The sequence below is a fragment of the Lycorma delicatula genome, chromosome 6, assembly GCF_047948215.1.
Source record: "Lycorma delicatula isolate Av1 chromosome 6, ASM4794821v1, whole genome shotgun sequence".
Classification (NCBI taxonomy): Eukaryota; Metazoa; Arthropoda; class Insecta; order Hemiptera; family Fulgoridae; genus Lycorma; species Lycorma delicatula.
In genome coordinates this window covers 75125138-75142393 of record NC_134460.1, presented here as the reverse complement: position 1 = coordinate 75142393, position 17256 = coordinate 75125138, and the positions used below count along the sequence as shown (strand labels likewise).

Below are 17256 nucleotides of genomic sequence, written 5' to 3'. Positions count from 1 at the left end.
CTAAACAAAAAAAATTAACTTGAACATGATGTATAACCCGCAAATTCTGGCACAGCATCAAACCGTCCCCTAGGTCTCATGACCTACCTAATTAACTAATAAGTAAATAAGAAACTACAAAAAATATCTTAAATTATTATTACGTGTTTAATAATTATTCAAACATAAACTGCTAAGAGAAATAAAGAAAGAAAAATAATAAAATGTTACAATAAATTAAAGTAGATTACATTACTACCCTTAAAAATCTGAGTTTAGTTAAACTGATACTATTATTTTACTAAAAATCCATAAAAAAATTATTTGTACAATTTTACTTCAAAAATTTTGAAATATAAAAAAGGAATGAAATTTTGTAAAAACGTTATGAACGGTAAGAAAATATTTCAGCACTGGTGTAAAACGGAGCAATATTTCAGTACGCGATTTTTGTTTATTATGTTTAAAGGAAAAATTAAAAAACCCGAATGAATTATTTAAAATGTCACAACTGTTATCAACAATTCAAAATCAAACGATTTTCCTAATTTTCATCTCAAGATTGGGAAGAGTATTGCTAACTGTTGAATATATTATCACTTATCATTCATATTATCCAAATATTATTTTATATTTTCAATTACTCAAAAACAATTCTATATTAGCAAACAAAACTTAGTAAAAGGATTGGTAAATCATAAGAAAAGGTTTTTTAAAATGTTCTCCAGAATCAAATATACATCTAATATTCTTTTTAAAAAAATCTGAAACTCAAACATTTCATTATAAAAACTTGCAATTCTAAATGAGTTCACTTAATATGCGTAAAGCGTTCGCTAAGTATAACCAAGAGATGAATTATAGCGCGACTAAAAATTGGTGGAAAAAGAAAAATTACGCTTAATGAAAGAGAAGTAAGCGTTTATAAAATATGTTCTCCCATGTGATCTGCGGTAGATAAAGTAGCTCAAATGAAAATCCCTAAATCTCTCTAGAAATTTCCCAGTTGAAATACGTCACAAAATAATTTTAAAATTTCAAAGAATTCAGAGTATTTCAAAAGAAGCATTTAATAATCACAGATTATCGCAATTTTCCAAATAGACGAAGATGTTAATAAGTTCAATAACACCATTCTGGAGGAAGAGACCCCAGAAATTTCAAGTTATTTTTATTATTGATGTTAATAAATCAAATTAATCGATGCGATATGTATCTCCTTTTTAAGAAAGTGTTAGATCACAAAATAATTGCTTATACTTATCAGCGTCAAAACTAATTGTGATAGTAAACTGTTACATGTAATATCAAAAAAAGCACGGTTAAATTAACTAGACAGGATGCTCTCGTCCCGGTCGGATGAGTAGCTTGCATCTCCGACAAGATGCTCAACGACCGATTTGCATAGAATAGAAAGCATGTATCTTTTTATTGTTATGATCCTCGGACTCGCTACACACGAAATTTAATGAAGATGAAATTATTAGTGTAAAAATGATAGACCCTCGTCGGTAATCGATCTGAAGACCGGCCGATCAACAAACTACAATGTTAATTAGTGTAACAACCGGTCTATGTAGCGGTTAAAATTAACAAAACAAAAAGTAAGCCGTAAAATACAAATAAAGGAAACTTTATTCTTTTTGTTAAATGGGACTGCTCGAAGCTTTTTTTCAACTAAATTCACTAGTACTTGTAAGAGATACAGTAGGATTTAGCTCGGTCTCCTTATTTCTGTTGCTAGTCCACCTTCTGATTATTACCAGACTCCCTCAACACGTTTCAGTCTATTTCCTTTAATGATCCGCTTTTCAATTCACATAAATTTTTCTATATCCAATTAACATTTTGATCCTAATAATCCTAACTTTATTCTCAGGCGATTGTCGTCGCCCCGAATCTGCTCCATTCGGTAGGCTACAGGAAGTGAACCGATTCTTAAACCACAAAATTAAATAGACTCGACGAAATTGTCAACAACAGGCGTAGAATCCGGACTTACTCGATTTTATTCCTGTCTACATAATATGAAACTATGACCTAATCGTTAGTTCCTGCGGTAAGCAGGGGATGTTGTTAAAAAGGTTTACAGTTACACATCACACGGATATAACAAACGGATTTTTATATTTTTTACATTAATCGTTAGAAAATATAAAACATGAAAAGTGTTTTCTGCAGATTAAATGAGAATATAGTGAAAAACACTTTTATTTCTTTTTAAACAGGTGTACCACTGTGGAAATATTTAAATTATCTTGAAAACTAGACTAAACATATGCAACAAAATTAATAGATTGTTATCTTGTAATGAGTTTAATAAACCGAAATATGCACCAAAAAATAAAAAAATAATCCAACTTCAAAAAAGCCTCCATTAAAAACTGAATCGTCTTCATTATTTTCAACACATAATTTCTTTAAATCGGTTTATTCTTTTTACCTCACTGTACGAGGGAAGTATGTGATCGCGAAAAATTTCGGTTTTCAGATTTCAACGGAAATACCCATTTTAACCATCCCTGAATTCATTTTAACTAGTTTCGGCGTGACGTCTGTACGTACGAATGTATCTCGCATAACCCAAAAACGATTAGCCGTGGGATGTTGAAATGTTGAATTTAGGATTGTTGTAACATGTACCTGCGCACACCTTCCCTTTAACTGCCATCGACTGGACCAAAAGTTCAAAGAAAGCCCAAAATCTAAAACATTTAGATTTTGGACTTTTTCTTAACTGCAGTAATAAGCACTCATCGAGAGCTTTTCAACGATATTTCATAAGTGGTACTTATTTTCATCGGTTCCAGAGTTACAGCTAAATAAAATTTTAATTAATGAAATATTTCGATCTTATAAGCGGAAGCACATCGGTTCAAATGCGACTTCATCTTTTTTTTTTAATTTTTTTTTTAATTTAAATATACTAACTTATTAATAATTATTAACCTCCGATTGTAAAAAAAATTACAATAAATAATAATCCAGTAATAACAAAAAAAAAGAAGAAAAGAATATCAGAAGTTATTAACGAAATAAAATTTTATGTACTTTTCATTTAAAAAAAATATGTAAATGTATTTTAATAGGCGTACAAGGAAGTCATGTGATGTCCACATCAGATTGTTTTTTTACTTATTTCATTATTATTTTTTTTTTTAATTTTACTTTTATTTAAAATTAGGATATCTGTACAAAACGTATTAAACATGTGAGGAAAATTGTTCGCAAGAAACCCAAAGCGTGAAACCAGTCTCTTAATAAAAATACGAAACGTAAATAATTACGTAGACTACTATCGAACGTGAACTAAGACTCTTTAGAATCCATATTAAGTTTTTACAACTAATAATCTTAAATTTTCACTCGAGAATACTTGAATCGCTGTAAATATCATTACCCTACAACAATCAGTTACTAAAATGATGACAAATCTCTGTAGAAAAAAGAAGTCTTCGTATAAAAAAAAACCTCTATATATATTAAAATTACTTTACAAAGTACAAAAATCTCTTTCGGCACGTCGGAAGGCAGAGGTAGATTTCACCAGTGCTACGTAGGGGATAAAAAAGATTTCCATCTTAAAGTTAAGAAAAACCTTTACTCAATACGACAATGGTTGCATGTGAAAAACGTTTTACGTGTTTAGCATACGACAAGCCCCGTCTTCTTACAATTCCAGCAACATTTTGGTCATCCCTTGCCGTAAGGGTTGGTCATATCAAAAATTGTTTCACACAAACATTTTACTTAATGTTTAGAGGACTAACGACCACTTTAAACCAATTCGATACTGTTCCCATTAAGGGAGTTATGATTTTTTTTTGTGATCGAAACCCCTTTTTCCACCTCCTGGGCCAATGGTTGATGATATTAAAAAAAATTATTTAGATAAGTTTTAGGCCCTTATCCAAAAAATAGTAGGAACTTTAAACGAATTCGATATTTTACTTAATAAGAAAGTTATTGCGATATTTTGTTTCTTCAAAAAAGCCCTCCATTTCCACCCCAAAGGTCCGATTTTGCCCATTAACGAATTCCATCGAGATTTCGGGTCGTTTAATTTTATGTATCAATTTGAAAGTGATGAAGCAAAATTATGGCAGTTACCGTGTCCACAAGAAAGTGAAATATATATATACATTTTTGTACTGATGGTGGTTTTGGAGTTTGGGGGATGTGAAATACGAAGATATGTCGAAATTTTCTGGAAGTCGAATCATGGTACCCATTACAATAGGCAGATTCATAAGAAATCTAAAAGGAATCATGAAAATCGATGCATTTGATAAAAAAGAAGGTTCATTTAAAAATTGTAGTCAAATTAAAAAAAAAAAAATACTTTTTTTTAAGTAAAAGAAAAAATATATATATATATATATATATGTATATATAAATTCTATACATTTATGAAACACAAATTTTCATCAGAGGAAATTAAAGTTCGCGTATTAATTGAAAAGTTAAGGCCAGAGGTAGATTAAAAAAAAACAACAAATAAAACACAAAAATAGTCTGATTTAGGGTCATTTAATATAAATGCCAGCAGCACGGAAACTAGGATTGGCATCGCATTCCTAATACATTGGATGTAATTAAATTCATCATAAAAAAAAAACGAAGTAAGAAAAATTAAATAAAAATTAAGATTTTAGATTAGTTAAGTAAAATAATTATTTTAACAAGTTAAATACCCTGTCTAACAACTACAGTACTACAAGTGAATGAAATATTTACTCTTAATCGGTAAAAATGTTATCGTTTAATATCAAGATTAATTTCTCTAACTTCCTTCCGTAAACAAACTTATTTATTAGATCTTTTTTTTTTATGTCTTTGCTTAATTATAATATATTTATTCTACCTTATCGACCAATAAAATCTTTAACAACCGTTTTTGTTTTACTTTTGTGTTTATTTAACAACCTCTCACAAAAATCTCAGAAGAATCTTTTATAACGGATAAACAAATAACTTTTTCGACACATTGTCTTCCCTATCAGATTTTTTTAAATCTTCTTATATGGACGTATACGACAAATTTATAAATAAATACGCACGTACATGATATCACATCTATATTCGGTGTCAATATTAAGATTTTTTTTTACGTATTACCGAAATTAAGAAAAATATTTATCTACATTATTTTAATCAAAATCTAATTAATACAAACAACAGTAAGCTAGAGTTTTCATTTAGTAAGAATGTGGGAAATGTATTACGAGTTAAAAATCATGCAATATCAACAATTTTATTATGCGTATAACAATATCTCGGATTGATTGAAATGCGTTTCTGCTTATACTGATATTTTTATAGTGACGCTTATAAATAATTAAATGAAAAATAATTTTTCATTCAATTTAAAAATAAAAATTATATGTTGAAAATCCATTAAATTTAAGTAAAAGAAATATGCATATATAAATTCTATATACTTATGAAACACAAATTTTCACCAGAGGAAATTAAACTTCGCGTATTAATTGAAAAATTAAAGCCAGAGGTAGATTTACAAAAAAAATTGTACAAAGAAAAAGATAAAAGGTACAGGTTTAAAAAGAAAAAGGTACCTTGAAAAGGTGAGATTTTGTAGAAATTTTCAAAGTATAAACATAAACAAAATACATTACTACCAGCTTTTTCTGACCACTTGATATTCTAAAATAGGAGAGTTTATTGTACTGAAATATCCATAGCCCACCCACTCCATTACTTCATATTACTTCAGTAGCCTTTTTTTTTTAGTTCTCCGCTTTAAAGTAAGAATGTGACGTACAATTTACTCTTACTATAAAAGACGTCTTTTTTAAGCTTTCGTTTAAATAATTGTTATGTTTCTTTTCCATAGTTAAACTACGGGAACGTACTCTTAAGGAACATCCTTCGATTAAAACTTTTTCACGCTTTAGTAGCAAAGCATAAAATGGTACAAATAAAAGTTAATATATATATTATCACACATACAACAACAAAACACACTGTGATCAAGTAAGCATTTTGATAAAGTCGAGAAAGTTAAATAACATATTCATCTACAATAATAATTACAGTTAACACATAATACATTTGTAAATATTTTCTTAATAATACATAGTCCACCGGGCTGGTATAGCGAGCGATTAACTAGTCGTCGCAGAACTAGTTGTTTACCGTCTGATTTTCCAATTCGTAGGTTCTGAGGTTCGAATCCTAGTAAAAGCGAGTCGGTTTTATACGGATTTTAGTACTGACAATGGATCCAATATACTTCAGGTGGTTGGGATTAAATTAACCAACCACACATGTTAGGAACGGTCAACCTGAGTCTTTACACGACTATACCTCTTTTACACGTCATATATATCATTCTCATTTCATAGAGCCGTAGGGAGGTTGACTATTGTTCACAAGTAGAACAGATTGCAGCATACACATTAAGAAATAAACAGTTTAAACATTACAACGTAAGAAGAGAGAATGTACTATTTATGGTAATCTATACTTAGTATTTTAATATATTAATTAGAAATTAATTTACCTTGTGCCGTTGGGAGCTTTCAGGGAGCCCCAGATGGAGGCGGTGCGACAAACGGTGTCCACTTTAAACAACTCGGATCTATTTCCTTATAAGTAAGGCCACGACGTTTTGTTCTTTCGATGTATTCATCGATAACATCCTGTAAGAAAAAAAACATTACGATTACGTCATCAAATGTCGAAGCATTATACATATTAAAACTCAAAAAATGATCACTGGACGAAAAAAGTGAAATTAATATAAAAATTTTTTCAATATGGGTCAAAAGAAATCTTTCTATACCGTGAATTTATCTTTTTTTTTTTTGGTAATTTTTTCAGATTTTAAGAATTAATTAAATTAACATTATTTTTTTAATGGATTTGACAATTTAATGTAATTAATTTACTATATAGAGTACACCCAATTCAATAACTTATAAGATTAAGTTGTTCACGGAGTTTCAAGAAAAGAAAAGAAATTTAAAAAATCAATTAAATCCACTTCAGAAAATCTACACTGAAAAAAAACTTTTTTTTATTATTTACTAAATTGCGACATTTAAAATTCGACACCAAATTAAACTACCAAAATCCTCTAAATCTACAAATGATGGTATCGAGGAGCAATTGTAAAATTCTGTAAATATGTATAAATGCATAGAAGTTGTTACGAGCAATAAAATTAAATTAATTGAAAAAATATTTTTATAAGGTTTGAAGGTTATCACAGTGACTCGAAGTAAAGGTTTCCTGTCTTCAGCTGTCAAGCTTAATGACATAAAATCACACAGATGTACTTTTCTTCCACCATTTCAAATAAATGGGAAGAAAAAAACGAAATATTTTTTTAAGTCAGTATAAGTACGGGGCAAGAAATCTGAAGCTAATACACAACCGATATGCTGTACATCAACGATTCTACATTTCTTGTATCGATGTTTAAGAAACAAAAAACTAAATCATTCAAGCTCAATCATTTTACATTAAAAGTAAATCTTATCTAACAAAGAAATTGTTGTTAATCCAAACCAAATCGATGTTAATATGTTTTTTAATGAACATAATAATAATTTTTTAATTGATGTTAATAATTTTTTAGATAATTCGATGTTAATGATTTACTTTAATGTAAAATGAAATTATCTTGATTTATATCCTCAATTACTTCACTTGTAATTATTGTTTGAAAACGGTGTAGGTATTACTAAAATTAATAAAAAACTTCCCGAAAATTCTGTAATAATTATAGACAACTCATCACCGAACACTGCAAGAAAAATTACCCACATCCAATACAAGAAAATAAGAAATGCAGGACTTGCTACGTAATTATTGCATTCCATTCTTAGCTATTATGCGGAAACCTCAACTATGCGAGATAATTAAAGGAACAAAGAAAGATACAAACTTTATGCTTGATGAACTTGCCAAAAAAACGGACATGAAGTGTTACGACTATCTCCGTACCACTCAGACTTAAACCTATTGAAATGGTTTGGCCTGAAGTAAAACGATACAGAATGTCACTTTTGACCTTAACAATGTTCAACGGATTGCCGAAGATAAATTTTCTAAAATCGAGGATAACTGGGAACCTTATTGCGAAAAAGTACAAAAAATGAAGATGAATAGATTAGACAGGAGCACACAATTGATAACACTACAGAATCTTTTCAAATTTCTTTGGAAGATGATAGTCGTAGTGAAAGTGACGAACGGGAAATTCAGAATTTAGCGATTTGGATGAGGACGTTAAATCGCTTTAGATTCTAAAATGTTATGTTTATTTTTATTTTTGTAAAGTTTGTGTATTATTTTAATTTTTGTAAAACTTATAGTAGTTTAGTGTTTTATTATTCTAAAGATCTATAAAACAATTTACATAACTTCAGTTAATTACACTTCATTTAATTCATCACTGGATCAGCACAATATTAATCGAAAAACAAGAAGATTTTTTTCATAATGTAAATATCTCTACACTATCAATTAAAAATTAATTAATTATATTATCTTGACATGATTAATACAAATATTAAATGAAGGAAATAATAATGATAATAATAACTATTAGTAGTGCTAATTTTGCGTAAGATTCATACCCTTTACTATAACTGAATGTAAGCGATAAAATACAACATTAATTTTCATATTTATTTTTCGAATTTCACGGCAATAAATGATTCTGTGTTATAAAATATATAAAAGAAACATTCTACCTTTTATTCCCGCAGTTAATGTTACCTAATTTTTTTACATTAATATAATATAAATATTCCACAAAATCAAAAAAAATATGTAAAAGTAGAAAATAAATTCAGTATAAATTAAAGAGTTTAAAACAAATATTTTTTTTACAGTAGAATATTACTTCTTATATAGCGATCAGCTGTTGAAAAAATACTTCGGTTACTTATTTTCTCTTCTTTTTTATTTAAATGAAATAAAACCACAATGAAATTACTGTTTATTGTTAGAAAGAAACTAACGGAATGCAATGAAATGAATTCATCACCATTTTTCCACAAGTGCCTGGTAACCGAAATAAATGCTTCTACTCCTTTGCGAAAAATATGAGCGAGTAATAAATCTCTTACTCCAACAATATTTCGTATGTAAGGTTCAACATAAAAACTGTAAATGTATTAAATATATGGATACTGACAAAACACAGGCAACCAATCAGATTTTAAGAATTTTATCTATTTTTTTATTTATATACAGTTTTTATACACATACCGTTTATTAACACACACACACACACACACACACACACGTGTGTCCACGAAGAGACACAAACACACACATAGAGACACACACACACCTCAAAAAGAAATGTATACACGTTTGAAGAGTTATATTAATGAAAACAGAGTTATAGTATTAATGAAAACAGATATGTGATGCTTGTATTGTTTTTTTAACTAATCCTTTTAAATGTTCAAAATGACCACCATTAACATTAATACACCTAAGGCAACGGTTTAGTACACAACGACATGCTAACTGTATTGTGGCTATTCCATCTCTCAGGAAAGTTGTTAACAAATTCCATTACGTCACGATGATGTTGTGGGGTAAAACCCTATCTGATTTATGGTAGTTCACATTTTCATCAACAAAAAGATTATGTGGAGCAGGAATTATGTTGTTTTGAAAAATTTGTAAAAGATGCCTGTGACATTACGCTCAAAGAAGAATGGCCCAAAATTTTCTGTAGAAGATAAACCACATTCTGTAAGGGGTAATAAATAAACTAGTTTCTGTTCAGTTATGTATGGACTTGCGTTACTCCAATAAACATTGTTATGTCTATTAATTATTCCATTAAGCATAAAAGTGGTTTCATCCGATCAAGCGATTAAATCTTTAAAACCTTCAATTATTTCACATTTGTCCTGGCACCATTCATAAGATCACTTTCATTTAATGAATTCAGAAGAAATTTTGGGAAGTATGGTCTTCTTATTAGCACCTAAAATTTTATGACAGTGTCTTCTTTATTACAGTTTCACGAAAACATTGCCTGAGATATTTTTTGGGGTTAGTGTAAACATTTGCATTACTGAAGCGGCATTTTCATTAATCGTAGAGGGTTTTCTTCGCCCAGACTACGCTTTGTTTAGATTTTCAATTGTTCCATTAGATTCAAGCTTGTCAAAAATTGTTGGAATTGCTACTCTCGTTGGGTAACACTACCAACGGTTCGGGCCTATCGTCTTTGTACCGCTTTAACATTCTCGGTCCCAATAACACTACAAAATCCATCTACGATGATAAAAAGAAACTAATTTTATCCTTGTTTAATACAGAATAAATAAAATACAATCTAGTAACGAGTGACAACTATGAAAAACAAATGTTTTATCATTTGTATCCCTGTTCTTTTTATAAAAATTCAATGAGTATACAATTATTTGGAACACTCCTTATATATATAAGTAAAAACCGCTAAAAACATGATTTGATTAATTATATACCAAGGCTGCCAATTTATTCACAGAATAAACAATATCTCTTCCACTAAAACTTTGAAATACAATTTACGAGTTATTATTGCACAGAAACCGATGGTATGAAATTATTTATAAAATAATAAAGTCAACTTTTTTCACCCGTTTCAAATTATGCAAAAATAAATTTTTTGACTTAATAAACTCAATTGATTACTATTACATTATTTAGCAATGGAAGATTCATCGGTGACAATGATCAAATTTATTCCCGTAAGTAAAGAGACCCTCCATATGGCAGTTTCGGTCGTCAAGCCACCCCTTCCGTAATTAGTCCTTGTGGGCCTTATCGGAGCTCATCTCAGAACCTCGGTAAAAGGCATGTCTCAGCCTTGTTCTTGCCTCAGTCAGGATAGTACCGATGCGAATACCACATGTGAGATTTCCGTCGGTGTACTACTAGAAATGAACTCAAAAACAAAACAAATCAATGTCGAGTCTTTAACAAGGCTAAGTGACGTGAAAGAACCGAAATTAGAAACGTACCCGATAGATTACAAGTCGAATTCAACACGCAACCATAACGTAATACACAACAAGAAATAAAAATAAATAAACAAGATACTACAAAAATATCAAACCTTATTACACAAGAACAACAAACCCAAAACACAGGAAAGACCAGGCGGAACCCTAAATTTTCCTGCCAGGTATTCGATGAAATGGTTTCAACGATTACCCATTCGGCCCGGTTTTTCTAATTCTTACGGAGATCTGCTGTCGACCAGATAATGTCGAGTCGAAAAATAGTCTCCGTGCGCATAAGTTCATATTTTGCGCATTCGTAAATTACATGGCTCACCTAGCTTTCCACAATCTGGACACACTTGCATCCATCAGGCCAAATCGCTGGAGTCTGTCTCGGAAGGCGCCATGATCAGAAAGAAATTCCATCGCACGCTTGTTAGGGTGAACCCAAGAAGCGCCCCGCAAACCAACGTCTGGGAAAAGATCATGCGTATAGTGCCCACCCTCTGCCTCATCCAATCTGGCCTGCCAGTTGCATTTGAATGATTTCAGTGTATAATTAAAAAACATTTCATTTTTTATAATGACGTGAAACTAGATATTACGAGGCCGAAATTCTAATCTCGAATTTTTAAACGTAACAGAACCTTTCTGTAAATACATCTACCCGAGATTTGACAACGTGGTATAATGCGGTATGTATTTGTCGAATAGATTTTTTTTTTTAAGTCGAGTTGAAACTTAAATATTATCACTTAAAAGTAATTAATTTTTTTACTTTTTAAGTAATTAATTAATTAATTTTTTTTTTAAGTATTGAGATCGCGAAAAAATTTATTTTCAAATTTCAACGGAAATATACATTTTGACCATCCCTGAATCGATTTTGACCAGTTTCGGCGCGGGATATGTATCTCGCATAATTAAAAAACGATTAGCCGTAGGATGTTGAAATTTTGCATGTAGGACTGTTGTAACATCTAGTTGTGCACCACCTCTTTTCATTGCAATCGACTGACCAAAAAATTCATGTGTCGTCATGGTTGTTTGGACACCATGAAGTCATGTGATGTCCATATTGTTTTTTTATAATGGTACTTCGGTAATGTCTAGCCTTTATAAAAAGATGTAAGTTTATTACAACCAACATTGACCGAGCTTCGAATGAGTTTATCTGAAAGACTTAATAGCGATTTTCACGTAAGACATGGTCAACGCTAAACAGAATACGAACTCAGCATGGTAGGTGCGCCTATTTCCTGAATAAATGGGGTAAAACACCGACGCCCCTTTGTGAGTATGGTGAAAATCAAACTGTTAAACACATCACAGAAGTTTGCCCTAGGACAGCTTATGAAGGGAATCCTGAAAATTTCCTGATGGTGACTCCAGAATCAGTAGCATATATTAATTTGTTAAATCTTGTAATTTTTTATTGTAATTGGTGTTATGTTTTGGTGCCATACATTAAATAAATAGCGATTTTGTTCATAAAATAGTTGAAACGCGGAAAATATATGACCTTATTAGTAAATTTGATTGTAATTCTTAAGCAACATCAGAATTTTTATAAACTACGAAATCATCATATAAACTACAACTTTTGATGCATGGTCGCATTCAGTAAATACTTCATTCAACTGAATCTATAACATCGGATTTTTATTATTCAATCTGGTAGACGAGAAAACTCTATTTCTTTTTTTTTGGAATCGATTGTTGAAACGAAACATTAAATAATTCGATGTAATTATAATTTTCAGGATATAAAAAATCTGCTATTTTTATCCTAATTTTATAGATATCGACTGGAAATCCACTTACGCCCTTCGGGATACATTACTTTTCTTATAGCCTTAGGGCAAGAAATTTATGTGTACTAGGTAAAGGAACGAGGGATCAGTCTATAACTGGCTTACATAGCCCTTTATTTCAAGGAAAATGATTTTCCAATAAAGAAAGACGACAATTATTATAGCTACTAGGCTAGATGCGATAATGGGATCGGGATACGGTTGGAGTTGTCCCCTACGGTGAGCGCTTATCCCTCCGGGTTATAGATAGGTATTATATTACTTAGATCTAACGTTACTTGCACTACCAGAATGGACCAGAGTATTTATTTGAAATTACTGCAAACCTACTCTACAGTAGATTTTAAAAATCTACAGACATTCTTTTTCACTCATAAAAAAGAAAACATACATAAATGATACATATTTTTACGACGTAAAAATAGTACTCCGTTATCAATTTTTTTCTCGAAAAAAAAATAACCAACTTCTATTATTACATTCACTTCAAAATGGGATTTCTTATTATAAAATCTCCATTCTGAAAGCGGCATTAAATAGATTTAGGAGACAGAATGTTAGAATGTTCATCTTTGTTTGTTAGTCAGTTCTGTAAATTAATTTTTTTTACAATCATTCGCAATTTTCTAATAAAAAAAAATTAGTCGCCATTTTCAAACATAATGGCCAAAAAACTTGTACAAAATTCTGTTTTTGTTCTTGAATATAGGCAGTCTGATAACCAGGGTTTATTATTACATACAATACACGAATTTTTAGGAAAATTCGAAAGGCAGAGCATTTGTTACGTTTTAGAACAATTGAAGTGTACGCAGACCGGCTCGTGACCTGTAGGCGGATGATGTCTAGGCGTTGGTGTTCGTACAAATAAATCGTATCTTTATTTGTTTACGAGTTACCGGTCGGATTCCGTAACATGAAATGTGTCGCGTAGAGGTTCGATTCTTTATTGGTACGGTTGTTCACTGAATGTTGACGCCGATTGGTTAAATTCCCTGTAGGCGGTTCTTTTTGTCCGGACAACGATTCCTACAAATAAACAGCGTATTCGACGCGCTTGTAGATGGACGCTGATGAAAGCCTATATTACTTTTAATACAACCTGTCTCATAACTGATTACTCCAAAACTTATTTAAAAAATAACTCGTAATGAAAACGGATCTCTAATTATCATACATTAAGATATTTAGATATGTTTATAAATCATTATCTTTACGTAATTGCTAATAAGCACTGTACACCGATTTAGTGTTATAAAAATTTACCCGGATATTTTAATCCGGCACACAGTAGTGTGCCGGATATAATGAAATTAAGATATAATGAAGTAGTGTGCCGAGTTATTATAATGAAATTAAATTACATACATTAAAAAAAGTGAGTGTTTTTTATAAGAACAGTTCTCTTAATTTATTTTATCGATACTATGTTATGAAGTATTCGTACCATGTTAAAGATGAAACACGTTGGAAAAATTACAAACAAAAATTTCAATAATATTTAGTAAAAGTTACGTGTTCTTAGTGGACGTATAAGCTTTTCAGGTGTATGTATCTTGTTTAAAAAGCTGCGTTATAAAACTTAAAAATACACCCGTCAAAAGTTATGAAAAATGTAAACATTTTTAATTGTTTTGAAAATAATCATCGGCTGGAAAATTAGCAATGAAGAATTCTGGCTGGTTGGCGTGATGGAAGTTCAATGGATAAAAGAAACATGTTAAGCAATTCACTGACATAAAATTCTATACATAGAATGAAACACTATTGTTTATAAAAAAATCTCGGAAATGTAATACCAGAATTTTTAAATATTAAATAGTGTGTTATTTTATTTTATTAATTCTTAGTCTTAAGCGGTTTCCAACTTTCTGGTTTCGATAAAACTCTATAATAAAATAGGAAATACGACAATAATTATGTCATAATAATTAAGCAAAGCGAGCGCAGGTTAAGTTTAGTTAAATTTTATTTATAAAACCCACCGAGTTGGTCTAGTGGGGAACGGGTCTTCCCAAATCAGCTGATTTGGAAGTCGAGAATTCCAGCATTCAAGCCCTAGTAGTCAGCTATTTTTACACGGATTTGAATACTATCGTGGATACCGATGTTCTTTGGCGGTTGGGTTTCAATGAACCAACACATTTCAGGAATGGTCGAATTGAGATTGTACAAGACTACACTTCATTTACACTAATAGAAATCATCTCTGAAGTATTTTTTTCCATTTTCCAGTTTAGCCTCGGGTAATTACCGTTCAGATAATACTTCAGAGGATGAATTGTTTTTAATTTTTATGTCCAAAATCAAGGAAATATAATGATTGTTCAGGGGGGTTTGAAGGGGCGGAGCCCCACGATTGTTACAATATACGGTCATAAATATAAAATTATAATTTTACAATTCCTATAATTTTCAACAAAAAAATAGAAAAAAATGTTCTTCAAATACTGAAATAAATTTTTTTTTTACCTTTTTTCTAGCCTAAAATTTGTTTCTTTTTCAACATAATACTTATTTTTGGGTGATTATGAGTTGATCTGGGCAAGAGGTTTTGGGTGGCATAAAACGAAAAAGAACCAAATTACGAAATCAATAAAATATCTCTAACCCTTTCGGCTGTTACAGCTTCTCAAGTGAATCGATTGTAACACAATTTTAAAAAAACACATTTACATGACGAACTGTAAATGTAAATACGTTTTTATTACGTCCTGTTTAAAGTAATCTTAAAATAAATTTACAAATATTTTCTACTTAAAAAATAATAAATATTAAACACGACAGAATACACGTAATAAGAAAATACAGAGTGATTCAAAGAAACGGGAAATTTAAAAAATTAAATAACGTTAATGAAAAATTTTTTTTTAGAAAATGAATTTTATTTCATGTAATTGTACAAATGTTGCCATTTTAGGATTCATACATTTTAGTTTATTTTTTAAAGATGACATCTTGCAGGTGATCTCTTCTGCGTAAACATTCACGAAGTCTCTTCGTTAAATTGTTCATGGTTTGACGTAACATTTCAACTGGAATTTCCGCAATTGCTTCTCGGATATTTGTCTTCAGTTCTTCCGTTGTAGCAGGTCTACTGCGGAACACTTTGCTTTTATGGTGACCCCACAAAAAGTAATCGCAAGCTGAGAGATCAGGCGATCATGGCCTCCCACCATCTAATGTCACCATTTCGTGAAATGACACGTCCAAACAATCGGCGTACAGCTGCCATCGATATTCGTGCAGTAAGTGACGTTGCTCCGTCTTGTTGAAACCAGGCTGTGTTAAGAACCGGTGGAAATCTCTTTTGTTGTTTCACAACAAAGGTTTCAAGCATGGCTATGTAACGAGCCGACGTCACTGTAATCGCAAGACCGTTGTCATCCTCAAAAAAATAAAGGCCTATAACACCGTAAGATTACATAGCACACCACACGGTCACTTTCTGGCTGTGCAACGGACGCTGGTTTAGTTGCGTAGGAAATTTTGCTTGTTAACAAATCCACTGAGGTGGAAATGCGCTTCGTCTGACATCCACAGTTTGTGAACAAACTCTTCGTTATCATTTATCTTCTGAAGCATTACATTACAGAATAGTGCTCGCATAACTGCATCGTTCGGTTTCAGTTCCTGAACGATCTGCAACTTATATAGATGGAATTGGAAGTCCTTCACTAACATTCTTCGAACACTTGAACTATGCAATTGTAAAGATGCTGAGAGACGACGGATTGACCGATGTGGACTTCGTGTGACAGCATTTTGTAGAGCCTGAACATTCTGTGATGTACGGACGGTTCGCTCACGGCCTAAGGTTTCTTTTTCATTGCCGAACCGGTTTCCTCAAAATTAGATATCCATGTTTAATTGCATGTGCTGATGGAACACGGTCGTGCCGTCCCAGATTAAAATGACGGCGAAATTCTCTACGCGCTCCCTCCACACAGTCATTGTTTTTGTAAAACGCTTTGATAGCAAATGCATGTTGCGCAAGAATCCATGATAACTAAATGACAGGTTAGGTTAGAGAGGCTGGCCCAACTTATCAAGTGGTACCAATCGCCCACGGCTACCAACACAACTTTCAAAATTTCCCGTTTCTTTGAATCACTCTGTTTAATAATACTCTAACAACCAAATAAAGTACGAGTAATATGAAAAATTTATAGTAGTTAACCCCAAAGAAGTTTAATATATGATTATAAATATTGATCCTATTATTTTTCAAAAATTGAAAAAACGTTGATGCTTATCGATAAAATATTGACAGTAAAAAGAAGAAAATTTTAATAATAAACATAAAAAGGAAAAAACTTAAATTCAACCTACGCGATTGTTTTATCCATTCTTTATCCAACTTTAAAACCTAAATAAATGCAGGATAATTCTTTTTTGCGTTGAAAAGGGTTGCTTAAAGATGATTCTATCGTATTTACAAGAACCGGGTGCGCTCGGTCAAATGAAATTAGTCATAA

At 31.1% G+C, this 17256-nt stretch overlaps 1 protein-coding gene across 2 annotated transcripts in view; it reads right to left on the bottom strand.

Moving 5' to 3' along the window:
• Positions 1 to 17256, bottom strand: part of chm (lysine acetyltransferase chameau) — a 497822-nt gene that overhangs the window by 15827 nt on the left and 464739 nt on the right. For both annotated transcript variants that reach the window (XM_075367908.1, XM_075367909.1), the window contains one exon: positions 6503 to 6641. In XM_075367908.1, the coding sequence (XP_075224023.1) occupies positions 6522 to 6641 (120 nt within the window). In that variant the 3' untranslated portion in view covers positions 6503 to 6521. The remainder of the gene's footprint in view (positions 1 to 6502; positions 6642 to 17256) is intronic.